Source organism: Phyllostomus discolor, chromosome 12, assembly GCF_004126475.2.
Source record: "Phyllostomus discolor isolate MPI-MPIP mPhyDis1 chromosome 12, mPhyDis1.pri.v3, whole genome shotgun sequence".
Classification (NCBI taxonomy): domain Eukaryota; kingdom Metazoa; phylum Chordata; class Mammalia; order Chiroptera; family Phyllostomidae; genus Phyllostomus; species Phyllostomus discolor.
The window spans coordinates 44613384-44631120 of NC_040914.2; the positions used below are offsets into that span (position 1 = coordinate 44613384).

The 17737-nt window shown below is 66.8% G+C and overlaps 1 protein-coding gene across 1 annotated transcript in view; it reads right to left on the reverse strand.

Annotated features, from left to right (window-relative positions):
* The window catches only part of ARNT2 (aryl hydrocarbon receptor nuclear translocator 2), a 65804-nt gene that overhangs the window by 17356 nt on the left and 30711 nt on the right, over nucleotides 1-17737 (reverse strand). Inside the window, exons 6-9 of the mRNA XM_036013557.1 lie at nucleotides 9438-9540; nucleotides 6987-7052; nucleotides 6590-6680; nucleotides 3430-3434 (exon numbers count right to left, since the gene is read on the reverse strand). Coding sequence (XP_035869450.1) covers nucleotides 3430-3434; nucleotides 6590-6680; nucleotides 6987-7052; nucleotides 9438-9540 — 265 coding nt within the window. The remainder of the gene's footprint in view (nucleotides 1-3429; nucleotides 3435-6589; nucleotides 6681-6986; nucleotides 7053-9437; nucleotides 9541-17737) is intronic.

Consider the following 17737-nt stretch of genomic DNA (forward strand, 5'->3'; position numbering starts at 1 on the left):
CGCGTCTGCGGGGACGGCGCGGCCGGGCGACGGCGCGAGGCTCCGGCTCCGGGGGGACCGGAGGGGCCCTGACCCCGGCCGGAGACCTGACTCTGCCGTCGGTGGGCGGACCGCAAAGCCTGCGGCCTGTGTGAGCTGCGGGCGGCTGAGGAGGAGCGGCCACGGGCCGGGCCACGGGGAGAGCCGCCGCCCCACTCCACTGCGCTGCCGGAGGGGGACGGCGCACACTGGGCCTCCGGCATGGGCAGGTGCGTGGGGCTCGGGCAGCGTGGCGCTGGAGGGGCCGACCGAGGGCAGGGGGACATGCCGGGGTCAGCGACAGGCGGTGCCACAGGGGGCGGGCAGGGGGGTCTTCAGGCTGGTCGGCAGCAGCGCCCAGCGCCCTCCTCGGCTCTGACACCGCGGGTCCAAAGGCCAGGCCAGGCCTCAGCCACGAGATCGGCCCCGTGTGACACAGTTTCTGAGCGTCTACCCAGCGCCTGGCTTTCCGCTCCGGGTCAGGGACTCGGCCGAGCGGGAGGCCGGCTCCTCCTGGCGGGAGTTCACGGCTGGCGGGGGCAGGACCATCGCGGTGCCATATGGTTAGCGTTAGGGCCGGGAGGGGCGTGGGGCCAGGCCGGGCGCCAGAGTCCGGAGGACCCGGCCGGGAGGGGACGCTTCCTGGCAGGGGCCGTGGTGTGCGGCAAAGTGGTTTTTAATAGGAACAGGATCGTTCCGGCCGTGTGAGCGGATTCCAACAGCTCCCCGGTGGGGTCCGCCAGCCCGCTGTGCCCTTCATTAGGTCACCCCCACTTTGGAGGCACCCTCACGCGGGATGGAGACACATTTTTTCCTGCACTCGGCCAAACGCAGGCGGAGGGGGAAAAAAATCACCGCTTTCCGCTGCGAGCAATTGAGGCCACTGGCTCAGCGAGCCCTCCCCAACGGCCTCCCTGAGGGACCGTAATCAGTTCTGGGTAAGGAAAAAGAAAGAAAGAAAAAAAAGAAAAGGCCTCTTTGGCCAAACACATTTGGGAAGCGTACTGTAAACAAGAATGGAGAGATTTCGTCACCGTGGGCCTCTGCAGAGAGCTGAACCTTCGACTTGGGACAGGGTTCTCTGAGAATCCAGGGGAGCCCAGACGGCGGAGCCCCCAAAGGTGCTCTGGCTCAAAGGGGCCAGGAGAGACCCCCTGGGGAGGTGCCTGTCCCCACAGGTCACCGTCTGAAGGAAACGGCCCCGGGCAGGGGGAGTGGTGGCCCTGCCCCCAGGGGGCCCGACCGTCGACTTCAGAGCGACGGTGGCTGGAGATCAGCGCCCAGTGGGGGCAAGTCACGGGCGAGCCCCCCTCGATCTCCCACCCCACAAGCAGGGTCTGTGGCGGAGCGAGGGTGCGTCCTGCCTGGCTCCCTGCGTCCCCAGCCGCCCCCGCCCTGCCCCGCCCCCAGCACTGACAGGTGAGTGTCACCGCGCTCGGTGACAGTGAGGCAGCCTGAGAGGTCTCACGAGAGCCCATGGGACCGACGACCGAACCACCCGTGACTCTCAGCGGGGGACGACCCCCGGCGACCTCTGGGCCACGTGGGGAGAGAACCAGACGCACACAGCGAGGATGCCCGGCCGGAGCGTGGGGGCCGGCTCCCACTCACCCCCCACCCCCACCCCGTGAGTGCGTGCCGCTGTCCCCCCCCCCACAATCCAGGGCTGGGCCACCACCTGCACACCCGCCTGCCTCTCCCCGTGCACCCCGAGCCCCCCCCCAGGCAGGATCCCCGAGGCCCGGCGACGCCCCCGAACAGGGCCCAGAAGCGGCTGCCACAGGAAACGCCAGGACGGCTTTGCCCGGCCTGAGGACGAGGAGGCCAGAAGGCCCTGCCCACCCACCACTGCCCACTCCGAGAGTGAAGGCTGCGGCTCTGGTGTGTCACCGGGCGTCTCAGCGAGGCCCCGGGCAGGACACCAGGCCTGCCGCGGGCACATGACTCGGGCTCAGGGTCAGAGACAGCCGGGCTCCGGCCACCGGACGGACAAGCGGCTTCTGGAGATTTCCGCGTGAGGGGAAGACACACGCAGCGTGTCTGACGGCCCCGGGAAGAGCAGGGCCCCTCGGGACGAGGTCACGGCAGGGTCTCACCGTCCGGGGAACGGGGCGCGCTGGCCGGGCCACCACGGACCCCAGCCCAGACCCCGCCACAGGGCGCGCCGAGGCCACGGCGTCCTGCAGGTGGGGCAGCAGAGGGGACAGAAGCACCCGCCTCCCCGTGAGAAAGCTCCCGGGCGCCCACGACCCAGAGCGCCCTGGCGGGAGGGCCGACGCCTCGGCTCCGCTCCCTCCCCGGGGTCAGACGCCGGCTCTCCCGCGCCGACCCACCGAGGGGTACCCGGAGACGCCCGCCGGCTGTCAGGGGAGGAGCCGCGCAGGCCAGGCCAGACCACGGTCGCTGCAGAAGGGGCCCCGGTCCCAAGAACGGCATCCGTCCGCGAACTGCTCGAGGTGCCGGGTGACAGCTCCTCGGCGGAGGCCACAGACGCCTGCGGAACTCCAAAGCCTCCTGGCGACCGAACACCCCTCGCCGGGGAGAGAGCATGGCCCCCCGGGGTGATCGTGTCTCCTGTGCGTGTGGGACGGAGCGCACTCGCTCCCTCAGACAAAACACGCTGCGGATCAGAGAAGGGCGGGGTCCGTCTTTGTGCCCCCCCTTCGCTCACCCCCACCCACCGCACACGCTCAGAGGGAAACCGATGGGGAAGGCCAGGGTGGGACGGGACAGGCTTCTGGGACAGATCAGGGGACCCGCGGGGGCGGGGTGGGGTGCTGCCCCAACGGGGAGTCGGCAGGGTGGGCGCGAGCCCTGAGCGCCCAGTCCTCAGAGGCGGGTGGGTGGGTGGGGCCTCCCTGTGCGAGGCCCTGGTCCGCCCCCCGGAGTCCGCCTCTTCTGGGCCCCCCTCGGAGATGCCCGCGGTCGCCTGCAGATGCTCTGAGCCGCCGCGGGGGTTGGGAAACTTCGTGCTTGCCGGGCAAGTCATCGAGGGTGCGCGCGCCAGCAGCCTGAGCTCATGAGAAAGCAGGGGCAGCAGCCCTCCCCGCGGACGTTTATGAGCCGTCACGGAAGCTCGGAGGGGGGTGCCGCCCCGACGCTCCGATTCCAGGACCTTCCGATGGGGTGACGGCGCCGGTGACCTCACTCCAGCCCCCTCACCGGGGCCTGAGGACCGCCTCCCCCGTCCTCAGTGAGTTCCGGGCAAGTGGATGCTATTAATGGCTTCGGAAATTCTAGCAAGACATTCTTTCAAGTACGGACTTGTTTCCACCACCTCGACCTCTACAGAAACGCAACAACGAAATAAAAACAAGAAACACACAAACACCACTCCCCCCGCCCCGCCCCACGCACACACGACGTCTGATTTCCGTGCAAACCGACCCTCCGGAATGCTCTTTAGAGAAGATGGTTTCACGCAAACGTCAGTGTCTCCGATGACTAAAGCCACGGAAGACTTCCTTCCTTCGGGACATGCAGGGGCAGACGAGAAAAAGAGCAACCAGTGACCTGCTACACGAAGTAACTTCGACTTGACGACTTGACGACTTGCGTTCTATCCGGTGGTACAATGTTGCGACCTGGAGATGTTAAAGCGCATTCGGCCTGCCGTGCCCCCGCTGTACAACCCGCTACTGTTTCGAACTCTTACTGAGACTTCCTAAAGTGCGCTCGCTCGCTCCGAAGAACATGCTCGCTCCCTCCACCGGTGCCCCGTGTCCTGGGAAACAGGCGTTCCGGGACGTTTTTAACCAACTCTCTGCCCCGGAAGCTTCAATAAACCCTCAGTGTTCCTCAGAGTGAACTCCCACAGGTGGAGTTCCTGTACGTTCAGGGCCGCTCCCCTTGCAGCGCCGAACACACACAATCAAACTGGTTCACGGGAGGTTCATGCTGACCCACACCCCCGCCAGCAGCACTCGGCGGGTCCACGTTCCCGAGCCTGCCCGACGCTGGCGTTCCGCTTTGTCTGCTGTTTGCTGGCTGGTGGCTGCGAGGAGGCGGCATCGTTCACAGTTATGGTGGAGACTGAGTTTCCTGCCAAATGCTCAGCGTGTCTCACATATGAAGTATGTGTGTTTATGTGTGTGTGTGCACATATTTTAAGGCCATTTTCATGTGCTTTGCTCATTCTCCCCAGAGTGGAATCTGCCTTGCGGTCACTTCCTCCGTTCCGTCCCAGTCGTGCCTCTGGCACTAAGACCGATTCCTCCCGCGTGTGACACCCCCTCAAATAGTTAAAGACAGAAATCATGTCCTGCTCTCTCCAACATAAACACGCCGGCTCCTTCCACCGTTTCCCACGTGGCCAAGTTTCCAGGGCGGCCGCCGAGGGTCCCACGCACCACAGGCCCCGCGGCCCCTCGGCCTGCACTCCCCACATGTGGGGCAGGGAGCTCTGAGGGGCTTCTGGAAGGAAGCGTGCCCGGAGCTGGCTCAGCAGGCTCTCGGGCTGCTGCCCCTGCCCACACCTTGGGCCTGGTCTCCTCTTCCCCCCCCCCCCGGCTCACCCTCGGGACGCAAGGAGTGGGTTTTAGGAGGACCGTGGCATTTCTTGTGGGCTGTGGGAGGCCTGGGGCCCCCGTGGGGAGGCCAGAGACGGGAGGAGGGGCTGTCTGGGGCGTAGAGGAGACACACAACTTGTAACAAGGCCCCAAGGGGCAGTGCCGATCCTGCAAGGTCACAGGCCGCCTCAGACCTGAGGCAGGCAGGGACCCTCCCCTGAGTCCCCAGTGCTGATGGCCTCACACCCCCCGGCAGCCCCCTGTGGGAGTGCTGGTGACCCCCACGCCCACACATGCTGGGGACAGGAGGACTGGCCTACTCCCGGGGCCCCCCCAGGAGCCCCACCCCCGTCACGTCAGCCCGCCGCGTCTGCTCGGGAACGGACCACCACTGGGCTGGGCGACCACATGCTGCCCACGTCCCCGGCTCCTGTTCGCCGCTCGCCAAACTACCTCCCGGTGCCAGTCCGGGTCCTCAGGTCCTCATGTGCTCGAGGACCTCACGGGCCCCCTGACGGTGGGCGCGAGCGTCCCTGTCAGAGACGAGGGACTCCCAGGGCACCTCCGCTGTGTGTCCAGCCACACGGCAGCCCCTGAGAGCTCCCCCAGGCTCCCTGAGTCCCGGAAGCTGAGGTCCGGACCCCGAACACTGCGAGGCCCACTGCCCTGCGAGTCCCTGTGCTGCGGTCCAGCTGGGGCCGTCGGGCAAGCAGCACCTGCGACAGCTGCGTGGGTTCTGGTGTGAGCAGAGAAAAACATATATATACGGTCCGGGCTGGCGTGGCTCAGTGGATGGAGCACCAGCCTGCAAACCAAAGGGTCGCTGGTTCGATTCCCAGTCAGGGCACACGCCTGGGTTGTAGACCAGGTCCCCAGTAGGGGGCGTGAGAGAGGCAACCACACACTGACCTTCCTTTCCTTCTTTCTCCTTCCCTTCCCCTCTCTCTGAAAATAAATAAATACAATTAAGAAAAAACACATATGAATAAAAATATATAAATTAAAAACAGGCCTCTGCACACCAGTAGGTCGGACTGGTGTCTGTGTGTCTGTGGACAGCGAACGTCAAGGGCAGCCACTCCCGGCCGAGCTGCCAGAGCCGCCTGCGCGGAAGCCCTGCTGCCCGTCTGTCTGACTTCCACGGAGACGCCCGCGGCGCTCGAGGGTGGGAACGAGGGCAGCCGGAAGGGACGGGCGAGCCTCTGAGTCCGGCTCAGACGGGGCGCGGGTTCTGAAGCAGCAGACGGGGGAGGCAGTGTGATCCCTGCGTGACCTCCCACGCGGGAGGCGGGGAACGCAGCCGGGTAGCGTGACGGAGCGGCGGGGGCGGGAAGAATTCCAGAAGGAAGCGAGAACGCGCAGCGGGAGGAACCGGGGAGGACCGCTGAGGGACCCCGCAGGCAGATGACGGGGCCGGTCCAGGGAGGCGGCGGCGGGCGGGAGGACTGACTTCCGGGCCACGCAGCGGCCACACGCGACGGACACGGACTCTCGTTCAAGGGATTTGCGGAGACGGGACTCGCACACGTCTGCCATCTTAACGCGTGCGACTCCGTGGCTCCTGGCTGTGCCACGGCCACCACGACCCGACTTCACAGCGTTCTCGTCGCCTCGGGAGGAAACACAGTCCCCCGGGGCGGTCTCAGCCCGTCCTTCCCTTCTGGCTCCCCCGCTGGGCCAATGGGAGTGAGGCTCCCTCACACACCCTCGCACATACCCTCACGCACACCGCTCTGGGGCCCGGTCTTCCCGGCTGCCTCCCGAGTGTCCTAGGGTGGAGCTGCTGGGGCAGCCGCAGGGCAGCTCTGCCCTGAGCATCCCGCGTAACCCGGACGGTTCCCCAAAGCTGCTGCAGCATTCTATGTCCCCACCAGCCGTCCGGGAGGGCGCAGGGTGCCCCCACCCTCACCCCCACCCACCCACCCCTCTCACTGCCTCTCACGGGTGTGAGGGGCGCCTTGGGGGGCTCTGAGGAGCATTCCTCTACCGACTCGGACACCGCGGTCACTTCAGTCGTCACTCAGACGTCACCGGGCGCTGCTGCGGGACGCACGCGGCCTCCGCTTACCTGCGGGGGGCCAGGCCTTGATGTAGCCGGTGCAGTGGACCACGGCGTACTGGGCTTCCCCTTCCTTCACCGGCCCAAGGCCGTTCCTGCGGGAGGAGCGTCTGTGAGGTGGCTGCCGGGCCCAGGGGCAAGGCCAGGACCCCGGGGCCCCTTCCCCGTCTGAGCCTCGGGGGTCCCTTGTGCGCCTGGTGAATTTGAACCGTGACCCTCTGCCTCCCGCCGCTCCCCCTCCTTCCACGGGGTCTGAAAGCCCTGCCCCACCCCCGTCCTCATCTGAGCCCCAGACGCCCGGTGCCTGGGTCCCCCGGCCCCCTCAGCACCCAGCCTGCCCGGGGCACTTGGCTGCCTGCCTGCTGGCAGAGCCCCACACGCGCGCCCGGAAGCCCACCAACCTGAACCGCTTCCTCATGGTGGTTATCCTGCTGAGAGGGAGGTGGTCCAGCGGCGCGTTCCCGCACCTGCGGGCGGACGGATTGGTCAGGTGAGTGAGTGTGGTTTATGCAGCTCGGGTTTGCAGACAGGGGGCGGGGCCTGTCCCCCGCCCACCCGCCCCTGGGCGCCCTGACGCCCACTCCCTTCCCACGGGTGGGAACAGGCTCGCACGTCTCAGACCCCGGACGGTCACTGCGGGTGGGGAGAGTGGGACCCGGTGTGCCGGGCTTGCCGCACCGGCCCTGGGGCCCAGCCCGGATGCTGGGACCCCGGAAGGACTCTACAGGGTCCTGACCAGGCTTGGTGCCCTGACCACCTCGGTGTAAGCGGGCGGCTTCCGGGACACGGGAAAGGCTGAGGACAGCAACCTTGTCCCTTCGGGCCCGAGCAGACACGTCCACGCTGGACAGATGCTGCCAGTGGATGGCCAGCAGGAGCCTCCTCTCAGGCTCCAGTCCAGTCCCCGGCTGAAGACGCTCGCCTGCCTGCCATGTCCCGGCACCGGGGGCAACCCCAGACAGCCGCCGGCCTGCTGTCGCAGCGGGGACAGGGGACGGGGGGGGGGGGGGGGGGGGGCGTCCCCTCCCGCTCTGGCAGGGCCCTGTCTGCCTCCCCGCTCAGTGACCCTGCCTGGTGTGCCCCCGTGTTACGGGCCTTCCCACCTCCCAGCTAGGTGACCAGTGGGACCCTGGGGGTCTCAATGGTCAACGCAGCAAAGATGCGAGTCAATCACACCCCGAGACCCGGGACAGCAGCCAGCCCCAGCGTGCTTTTCCCAGTCCCAGCAGGGCCACCCATGACCCACTCTGCCCTCCGGCCACCCATGCCCTGCGGCCCAGGACGCCGCCACGCTGCTGTGGTTGCAGGGACGGCGGCCATGCTCTCAGCACACGGGAGGGCCGCTGGCTTCACCAGTGGACCCGGGTGCGGTGGGCCAGGCCCCGGGAAGAGCACCCGGGGCAGGGAGGGGCCGCCTGGAGGTGGCTGGAGGGCAGGGATGACGGCTTCGCTCGCGGAAATGCTGGGCCGGCCGCCTCCAGGGGACGTTCCTCCACGAGCAAACCATGGAGACCGCGCAGCGAAGACCCCGCACGGCCGGCCCCTGGCTGAACGGCGAGACGGTGGGCACCCACCGACCGCGGCACCGAGGGCGGGCCCTGCCCAGCTGGACAGAGTCCCCAGGGGACACTGAGGACCCCGCTGCCCGGCTCGCCCCGGTCAGCCGAGCAGAGGGCAGGTGGCCGGTGCAGACCCAACCCCATGTCCGAGGGGCACGGCCGTGTCTTCTGTCGCCCCAGCGGCCCTGAGGCGGGCGGCTGAGGGGGGAGGCGTCCACCCATGTCTCCCCGGTGCTCAGCCCGGACAGGCGCCGGCTCGGATCCCCTCCTGGCTCCCAGCGCCCAGGGGCCGGTCGGAGGGCCAGGCTGCACGCTAACAGCCCTGCCCCTTCCTGCCGGCTGTTACCACTGGCTTTCTTCTCCTCCGCGGCGTGCAGCCGCCGGTGACCCTCCACGCGTGTGCCTGGCACTGTGTCCACCGTGCGCCTCCGAGGCCAGGAGCTCTCTGTGCCCTACAGACTCCGTGCGGAACCCCAGCACCTTGAGGGGCGCCTGGCCAGACGGACCCTCCCCGGACCCTCCCCGCACACTCGCGGAACGACTGAATGAGTGTGTTAACACACAAGAGGTACCGCCTCCACCACCGTCTCAGGAACTGCAGGCACCGGGGGAGCCGACCCCGCCCTGCACCTCCTGCCTTCACCCCCCCGACCGCCCCCAAGGCCACAGGGTCGAAGGTGCCTGGGCGTCTGGTCTGGATTCGAGGGCTCCAGAGCCCAGCCCCTCCCTCCTCGGGGTCAGAGCGACCCCCCCGCCCCCCAGTGGCTCCAGAAATCAGTCTCTGCTGCGGCTCTTCCCCGGCCGTGCATCACAGCCAGGCTCGTGCAGAACGCTCTTCGCAATTTCACGGTGGCAGGGGGTGCTCAGAGAGGCGGAAATCAAGACCCTGACCCTCAAGGAAACTCTAACTCACTCATGGAGCCACGGTGTTCACAGTCAGAACACCGACCAGCAACATTAACCGAATTAAGGGCGGACGTAAGAAGTGCGAGTTGGCCCGAGAAAGCACCAGAGCATGTGTGAAGCCGGTGGGTGTCCCACAAAACACATCGAGAAACAGAGCCCGGGGAGGCCGGGGCTGGGAGGGCCGGGAAGGCCCAGCCAGCAGTAGAGATGCCGCGGACACAGGCGGCCAGGCCAGCAGCGTGGGGAGTGAGACAGCTGGGGGCGGGAGAGAGTGGGGGGCCGCCCTTCCGAGATGGACCAGGCGTCTGCGGGCCCACGCACTGTGGTCGGGACGACGAGGGACCCTGGGGGGGCGAGCCCCCCCGCCCCCCGGGTGGACGGACGCACCTCATCCTGCAGATGAAGGACCTCCGCGAGCCCATGCACATCCGCATGGACGACTGCTGCCCCTCCTTCTTGACCGTCCCCGTCTTCAGGTCCAGGATGCGGCCTGCGGAGAGAGCGGGATGCGTGCATCAGCCTCGGCCTCGGCCTCCGCCTGGGGTACGGGTGCAGGGGGGAGGGGTGTGGGTGCAGGGGGAGGGGGTGCGGGTGCAGGGGGAGGGGATGGGGGTGCGGGTGCAGGGGGCAGGGGATGGGGGTGCAGGGGAGGGGTGTGGGTGCAGGGGGCAGGGGAGGGGTGCGGGTGCAGGGGGCAGGGGATGGGGGTGCAGGGGGAGGGGTGCGGGTGCAGGGGGAGGGGTGGGGGCGCAGGGGGGAGGGGTGGGGGTGCAGGGGGCGCCCTCTGCAGACGCCCCGCAGAGGAGGGTGAGGAGGGCCACGCACGTGGTCTGCCCCGTGGAGCCCCCACGTTCTCCGTCTGGCAGGAGACGCTCGGGCACCGAGACCCACTCAGTGCCAAGGGTCCGTTTCCTTCCCGGGGCGGCCGCCCCCCACCCCGTCCCTCCAACTGGGCCTCCTCCCCGCCCCCGACAGCATCCTCGCCACTCAGTCCAAACAGGTGTCCCCTCCGGCTCATCTGGCGGCCTTGCCGGACCCCTCAGTGGCCCCCCACCCCCACCCCGTGCCCCCTGAGTTAACGCACCGCTGGGAGGACACCCCTTCTCCCACATCCCAGGCGCCGGGGCCCCCTCCAAAGCCCCCGGGGAGCCCGCTCCCAGCACGACCCCCCAGCACCCAGTGTCTCCGAGCCGTGACCCAGACCGAGTCACCGCATGGCTCAGGGGTGCGAACCCCGCTCTCTCCGTCCGCGACGGTCGAAGGGCATGAAACACGACAGGAGCTGGCAGACACGGGCGGCCCTCCCCAGCCTGCCGCTCTCTGCCCGTTCTCGACGCCCTCGTCCGGGCGCAGCTCAGGCCGCTCCCTGGGTCCCTGTCTGCGGCTCCCTCGTGCAGCAGTGGCTCGGCCTCGTCGTCAGCGTGGGAGGGACGGTGCAACCCCTCCCCACCCCACCCCACCCCCACCCCCACCCAGAGCCAGAAACGTCTCCTCTCCGGCCCTCTGCAGGAAGCCTTTGCCGACTGCTGCTTGGGGCGAATGACGGCAGGGACTCCAGTGGGGACAGAGCACCTTCCCTGACGCAGAGGGTCCCCCCCCCACCCCGTGACCATCCTCAGGAAGCTGGTTTTTAGGTGTTCTTTTGATCGGCAGTGACTTTTTCTCAAAAAGAAGAATCAGGAGTTTGTCTGGGAGACGATCACGGGAGGAGGCCGTGTCCCGGCTCTCGGAACAGAGCCCCAGGCTGCCGCAGAAGCACAGACAGAAACCAGAGTTGTCCCAGGAAAGGAATCCTTAAGGGACACAGGAAACATTTTACCTTCAATTAAAAAGGAGGAAAACCAAGATAGCGGGGGAGGGAAATGAGGGAAAATGATTAGCGACAGAAGCAACTCGATGGCCCCCAGGATGGACAACGTCCGAGGTTCTTCCAGAAACGTGAGGCCCCCAAAACACGGGCCCCGAGGCGGGAAGCAGCTCTGCTCTCGCTCCTGACAGGCCGACCCCCGCCACCGGGGCAGCTGCGCCCCCGGGACAGCACCCCTCCCCCCCACCCCGGCACAGGCTCGCACCCCCCACCGCAGGGGGTCCGGGGCAGGAGCCACAGCACCCACGGAGCCTGGGGGAGAGCCGGCTTGGGCTGCTGGGGCGGCAGCGAGGTCTTCACGTTCCCTGACCTCGGGCAGGGACTTGGGGACACAGGCACTCAGGGTGTAGCCTGACCACTGCTGTTTCCTCCGGCAGGAGACGGGGCTCTGGATGGGCGGCGGCATTCGACAGGGACGTCCGTCACTCCGTCCTCCCAGGACCTGCCCGCCAGGACGCTCAGACACGGGCTGCCACCTGCCTTACAAGACCCCACCTCCCAGGCCCTGGTGACTGGTTGAGGGCTGGGGGCACCGGACACCAGCTGGGCCAATCACAGTGCTTCATTCTTCCTCTGTTCACAGTGATTGGTCCCAAGATTAGGGTGTGATCCAGGCAGGCCAATCAGAACCCTCCACAGGCAAAAAAAAAAAAAGTGGTGATCCCACGCACCCCTCTCCTTCCTTTAGGAGCCTGCGGGTGGCTCTCCCAGCAGCAGGGACCCCCGCCTCCCGGAGAAGTGGGTCTAGGACAGTGACACCGACTCGGAGAAAACAGGGACAACAAGCGGGCGAAAGGGCCCCTCACAGTGCGGAGACCACCCGCGCCGATGAACCCCCTTCTGACGCCTGAACCAGCTCACCGTCAGCCCCCGGGCCTTGCCACCGCGCAGCCCCCACTAAGGCAACACTCTCTGGCCCTTGACCTCGGAGGAGGGACGGGGAGAACTAAATTTAGAGGAGATTTCACTGTGTTTGTGCCCGGAACCTCTCTGCCTTTCCCCTGGGTGTCCGGATGAAATTCTTTCCTTCACATGGCTTATCTGATTGGGTTGGACCTACGTGAGTAATCCCATTTTTTAAAGATCAACGGACTTGGGGCTTGAATCACATCAACGAAACCGCTTCCCTGCAGAGCCCGGGTCTGTGTTTGATGGAATACCCAGGGGGCGGGACCTGCGGGGGGCCTGGCAGCGCAGGGACCCCAGGGTCGCCGGCATCACTGCCGCTTGCGCGGACGGCTGCCCGGCTTCCAAGACCGGGAACCGCGTGGGCACAGCCGGCCCCGGCCTGACCTTCTCCGTGTCCCCCAGGCCAGAGCGCCCCCCACAGAGCGGGTGCCCAACGGGTCTCTCTGCCCGGGGTCACAGCCCCTGTCGTGCAGGGTCCGCGGCCACGACGGCTTAGGGCCGAACTGGAACCCTCATGGGCTCCCATGGGAGTCTCTTCCCCCACTTCCTACAGGGTCCCTAACGGTTTCCGGCTCCTCTCCACGAGCACCCCCACCACCTCCAGGGAGCAGGGCGTCTTCCGTGGGCGGCAGGGACCCGGAGCAGCTCCCAGAAGCCGACCTCCCGGCACCTTCCCAACGACCTGGCAGAGGCGGCACACGGGCCCTGCACTGGGGACCTGGGCCCGATCGACAAACACGTGTCTCCCGGTTCTGCACGGCTGTCCGGCCTAGTGCCGTCGGAGCACCACAGGCTCCGAGTGTCCCGTTTACGCACCAGGGACACTGGCCCTGGGGTCTGGCAGGGGCTCTGTGGAGGGGACACAGGATTTGGCGGCAGCAGCTGAGGAGCTGTCCAAAGCCCCCGCCCAGGCCACAGGCGGGTCGGGGTCTCCCATCTCTCCTGCGACGCCCCACCCCCCAGCTGGGAGGGCTGGTGGGCGCCTGGTGGCCTCGGACAGCGAGGACCCCAGAGGCAGCCCAGCCGCCCTGGGGCGAGGCTAAGCCCCACGGAGCAACAGGATTTTTTTTTCCTCTTTTCAAGAGGGTGCTGTCAGAAGAAGGGTGCGTGGAGGCCCCCACACACCTGGCGGCTGTAGGTAGGGGAGCGAGAACCTGTCGCCTCCGTCCGACAGAAATGTCCAGTGTGGACAGCAGGCTCACAGTCGCAGGGAGAGCCTGGACACTGCCCCCCGCCAACCGTCCGACCCACCGAATGAGGCTGGAGGAGGCGTCTGGATGACGTGCTGACCAGGCCCCCAGCAGAGAGAGAGACAGAGAGAGAGAGAGAGAGCAAGCCCCGGGATGGGGAGGGACCCTGGCGGCGGGCGGTGCCGGTCTGCCACCGAAAAACGCGTGTTGGGGAGAAAGGACCACCACGGAGTGAGCGGGGCTCCTGGCTGCACTGCCCTCGGGGGTCAGGGGCGGGCCTGAGGGGACTGCCCCGCTCCCACACAGGGAAGTTCCCCTGACCGATGGAGGTGGCAGCGGGGGTCTGGGTCGGGGCTTGGTCTGATGGCCCAGGATTCACGGAATAAACCAGAGGCCCCGGGGCCCCCAAGGCGGCTGGCCGGGGGCACTGGGCAGACACCCAGCAGGAGCCTTCCCACCGAGCGGTCTGGGTCCCCCGTGGACCCTGTGTCTCCCTCCCCGCCATCGGGGAGGGTGCGAGGGAGGAGCTGACCAGGAAGGAGGGGGCGGCCCCACGCTGCCCGGGGCGACAGAGACAACCACCTCCAGTGACCAGTGTCCAGGCCGAGGCTGGGACCCCTGCAGAGGAGCCGAGGACCTAGGTGACGGGTCACACCGTCCCCCCCCCCCCCGCCCCAGGCTCCCAGGCGGCCAGGCCCCAGGCTCCCCGAGACCTCCTGCAGCACTCGCATTCCAAGCGTGGCCCGGGCGCCGTGTGCCGGGCCCGCGGCTCTGCTCTTCGTTAAAGAGTCGTCACCCCCACAGCCCCCCCCACCCCCGCGGCCGGCACCCCTGGTGCTGTTTCATCTGCAGGCACAAGTACAAACTCTCCGTCCTGTTTAGAACGGGCTGGAGTGTGGCTTACAGAAACACATTCCTCCCGGGGCATCACGCTGCAAGAATGCCAGCAATGCCGGCGGGAGGGCGCGCGTCCCAGTGGGAACCGAAGAGCCGCCCTCCTCCTCCTCCTCCTCCTCCTCCTCCTCCTCCTCCGAGGCCGCCTGGCGGGTGGAACGGGGCCAGGGGGACAGGGAGTTCAAGGAGGCGATCTGAGGCCATGCCTTGCCTCGCCTGCAAGTGGGTAACAGATGACCCGAGAACACAAAGGCAGCGGAGTCCTCTGCACCCACGCAGAGAAGCAGTGGAAGGGGCTGAGTCGCTCAGAATTCGGGGGGCGGGGGGGGGGGGGGCTGCTGCAAAGGGAGCCGCCGTGCGTCCAGGGTGGGAGGGCGGTGAACGGGGCCGTCCCGAGGGCCGACAGACACAGGGCGATGGCTGCCTGGGAAAGCCTCGAGGGCACCCCTCAGAACTGCAAGCCGGAGGGAGCCCGAGGAGTCGGGGGGCAAGGGGGGGCGCGGCCCACGGTCTGGACGCACCGAGGGGCTCGGCTCTCGGGGCACCTGGACGCACCGCAGCCGGCCCCCCCCCCCCCGGGAAGACGTGGTGCAGGGCTGCTTCGGGGTCAGAGGTGCGGTGCGGGCCACGGGCGGCGATGTCCCCGCTGCCTGAGGTGCCTCGCCCAGGCACACGGCTGCCATGGAGTATGCACGTGTGTGTGTACGTGTGCATGTGGTGCGCAGACTCCCAGCCCCACCACACGAGGCCGGCTGTGCTGCTCACACAGTGGCCCGAGGGGGACCAGAGGGGGAATGCCCACTGAGCACACACAGGTCAGTTCAGAGGGGTCATGGCCGGTCGGCCCCGAGGACGCTTGCTAAGGAGCCACGCACCTGCCTCCCAGGCGTGACCCCGGGGAGGGTCGGCCCGGGTCACCTCTGAGGTCCCCACAGCGTGAGCTCTCTAGGTCCTCAGAGGGCGCCCACGCCAGGCCGAAGGGTGACACCGTGAGTGGCTCCCCGGAGGGGAACGCAGGCCAGGGCCAGAGGCGGGGGCACCGGGACCCAGCATGAGAGCGCCGGCCCAGCGAGGGGCCTCTGGCCAGGCTGCAGGCTGCCGCCAACGAATCCCCAGAAACGAAGGAAAAAACCGAGCGCGTGCTCTGCGGTGCCGGCTCCTGCCGAGAAAGTCGTAAACAGGAAAGGCCGGCGCTCGCACGCACTCTCACGGAGCCCCCTGGCCTGAGTCAGGGCGTTTTGGAAAGATCTGCGTCTCTCTATCTTTTTTTTTTCTTAAGTGAAACTAAAGGAAACTATTTTAATTTTCCTGATCGTGCTGATGTTTTTGCCACTGAGTTATTTTTAACCGGACCATTACAAAACAGGGCCGTCATGTGAGAATATTCCTGAAACCCAGATCGCAGCGGCAGGAAGCGATGAGTCCGCTGGTCTTTGGAAATGTTCTAAAGTGACTCTGAGTAATTAGTATCTGCCTAAAAACAACGCTACCGGTTTATTTTTGTTACAGTTGCTTTTTATAGACGCAGGGGGAGAAAAGGACTCTTTGCCCAACTCAACCCCTCGGGCATCAGAGTGAGGACAAAAGATGAGGAAAGCGAGGCTTGCAGAAAGCATTCCCTGCAGGGGCAGCTGCGCGTGTAGCAACTGTGTTGCTCACTCATTACAACTTGAACATTGTTTCTTTTTCTTCTTGATCTTGCAGGAATTTCTCTGAGGGCTAAACAGGGCAGGCGGGGACTGCACGGGGAGGCAGCCCTGCTCCCCCTCTGGGTCACGGCGGGGGGGGGGGGTCGCTTTCAGAAACCCGGACCCCTGGGCTCGGCCGCCCCCTGGTAGATCGCAGAGAACATGCTGACGGCACAGCATCGGCAGCTTCTGAAGATCCAGTACCGTGCCGAGGGGCACGGCAGTCTCTCAGGGACTCGGCTCTTACACATCTATTGATTCTATACTTCGTATTTTTTAAAGGGGGGGGGGCCAACTCCCAATCACATAAGCTTCATGCGCCACCAGACCTGGAGGGGATTTCACAAACTCACTGACAAAGCTGCTGTGTTTAACGAGCTGCTCCGACGTCCCCGCTTTCAAACAAAGGATGTGACGTGGACATGAGAACTCCGACAACAGGTCTTCGAGGGTGCTGCTCCGTGTGTCCAAGACACACTCCCGTGGCTCTTCTACGTGGACATGCCCACGTGGTGGAGGTGCAGCAGGAGTCAGGGTTCTCCGGTGCGACGCTTCGGACGGGACGGACACCGGGCACACGGACTAACGGGAAGCACTGGCTCCCGCGGTCAGCGCGGACTCGCCACTCTGGGGCAAGGCCGTCCTCCGCCCGGGGGCCCTGCTCCCGGCTTCTCAGCCGCACGCGGGTCCTGACTCAGCAGCGGCTCCACTGGGCAGAGGCTGCGGGGCCCCCTCTGCTCACCCACGTCTGGCGTGGCCAGAGAAGCGTGTCACACACACACACCCAGGGCCTCGTCTGGGGGTGGGGGGGAGGGAGGCTCTCTCTCCAGCCCACAGGGGGGGTCCCCCCGGTCGAGCACAGACTCTGAGAACAGAGGAGGCACTGTTGTGGCCGCCTCCCGGCCCCCGTGAGCCCCCCACGGAGGAGGCTGCCTGCCCCCAGCTACTTCTCTCCCAGAAGAGTGCCTGCACGGACGGAACGCCCGTCACTCACAGCCACGGCTGGGCACGGCCCCTCGGGCCTGGAGGAGCCCGGGCGCGCTGCGGCTGCGGGTCCTCCCCCGGCCAGCTGCGGCTCTGGGCCTCACGGGACACGCCCTCCCTCGCACGTGGGGGGCCGGGGTGGGACGAGAAAGGATCGGGGTTCCTGCCCTGGCTGCAGGGCCCGGCCATGCAGGGAGCCTCGGGAAATGTGGGCCCGGTGGGCAACCCCAGTCCTGCTCTGGAAGCCAGTCCAGCGCCCTGAAGCCCAGCAGGGCCAGGCCCACGCTGGCCAGGTCCCTGTCACCACAAACCTTCCCTTGGGGACAGCACCCAAACCCCAAGACACACCCTGGAGGGGGGGAAGACAAAGAAGGTGGCGCGAGGTGAACAGTGGACAAACCCGCCACCTGCACCGATGTTTAACTCCACCTTTCAACTGCCGAAGAGTGGATGAACTCCTCACAATTCCCAAACGTAACTGTGAACGGTGTTCCACGTCACCTCGGGCTTCAGTGCAGCTCTGCGGGGGGGGGGGGGGGGGCATGGGGCTGTCTGCACTCACACGGGGGGGAAACTGAGGCCTCGGGGAGGTCAAGTCATTGACCCAAGGTAGACAAGGTCACAAAGTGTAACTGTCACCGGGTGCCTCTGCCCCCGGGTGCGGGGGTGAGTGCACACACACACACACACACTCACACACTCACAGCTGCTGGGAGCCCCTCTCCTTGCAGAGCAGCCGGCCGGCCCCCCTGCCGGCACCCACCAGGCGGGCGAGAACACCGCTCCGGCCCCTTTATCTGCTGGCACGCCCCAGCGATAACGGGCCCAGCCGCCGGGGCTGCAGACCCGGGCACATTCGTGAAACATCTTTCAACGTAAAACACGAGAGAAGAACAGGAACCACGCGTGGCCGCAGGAGCGCGCTGGGCACGCCGCAGAGGAGCACCGCAAGGCCCGTCGTCCAAACACTTCTCAAGAGCCGACCGGGCGCCAGAGAAACACCTGGAACAACAGGGCGACGGAGGCTGCGGTTTCCAGCAGGAGAGTCGGGGCGGAGACGCGGAGAACAGCCAGCCCCCCGATCCCCGGCCCCCGGCGGTGAGGTCGCTCCGTCACGCACACCGCTGTCTCTGGCAGCCGGCCCCACGCTGCATG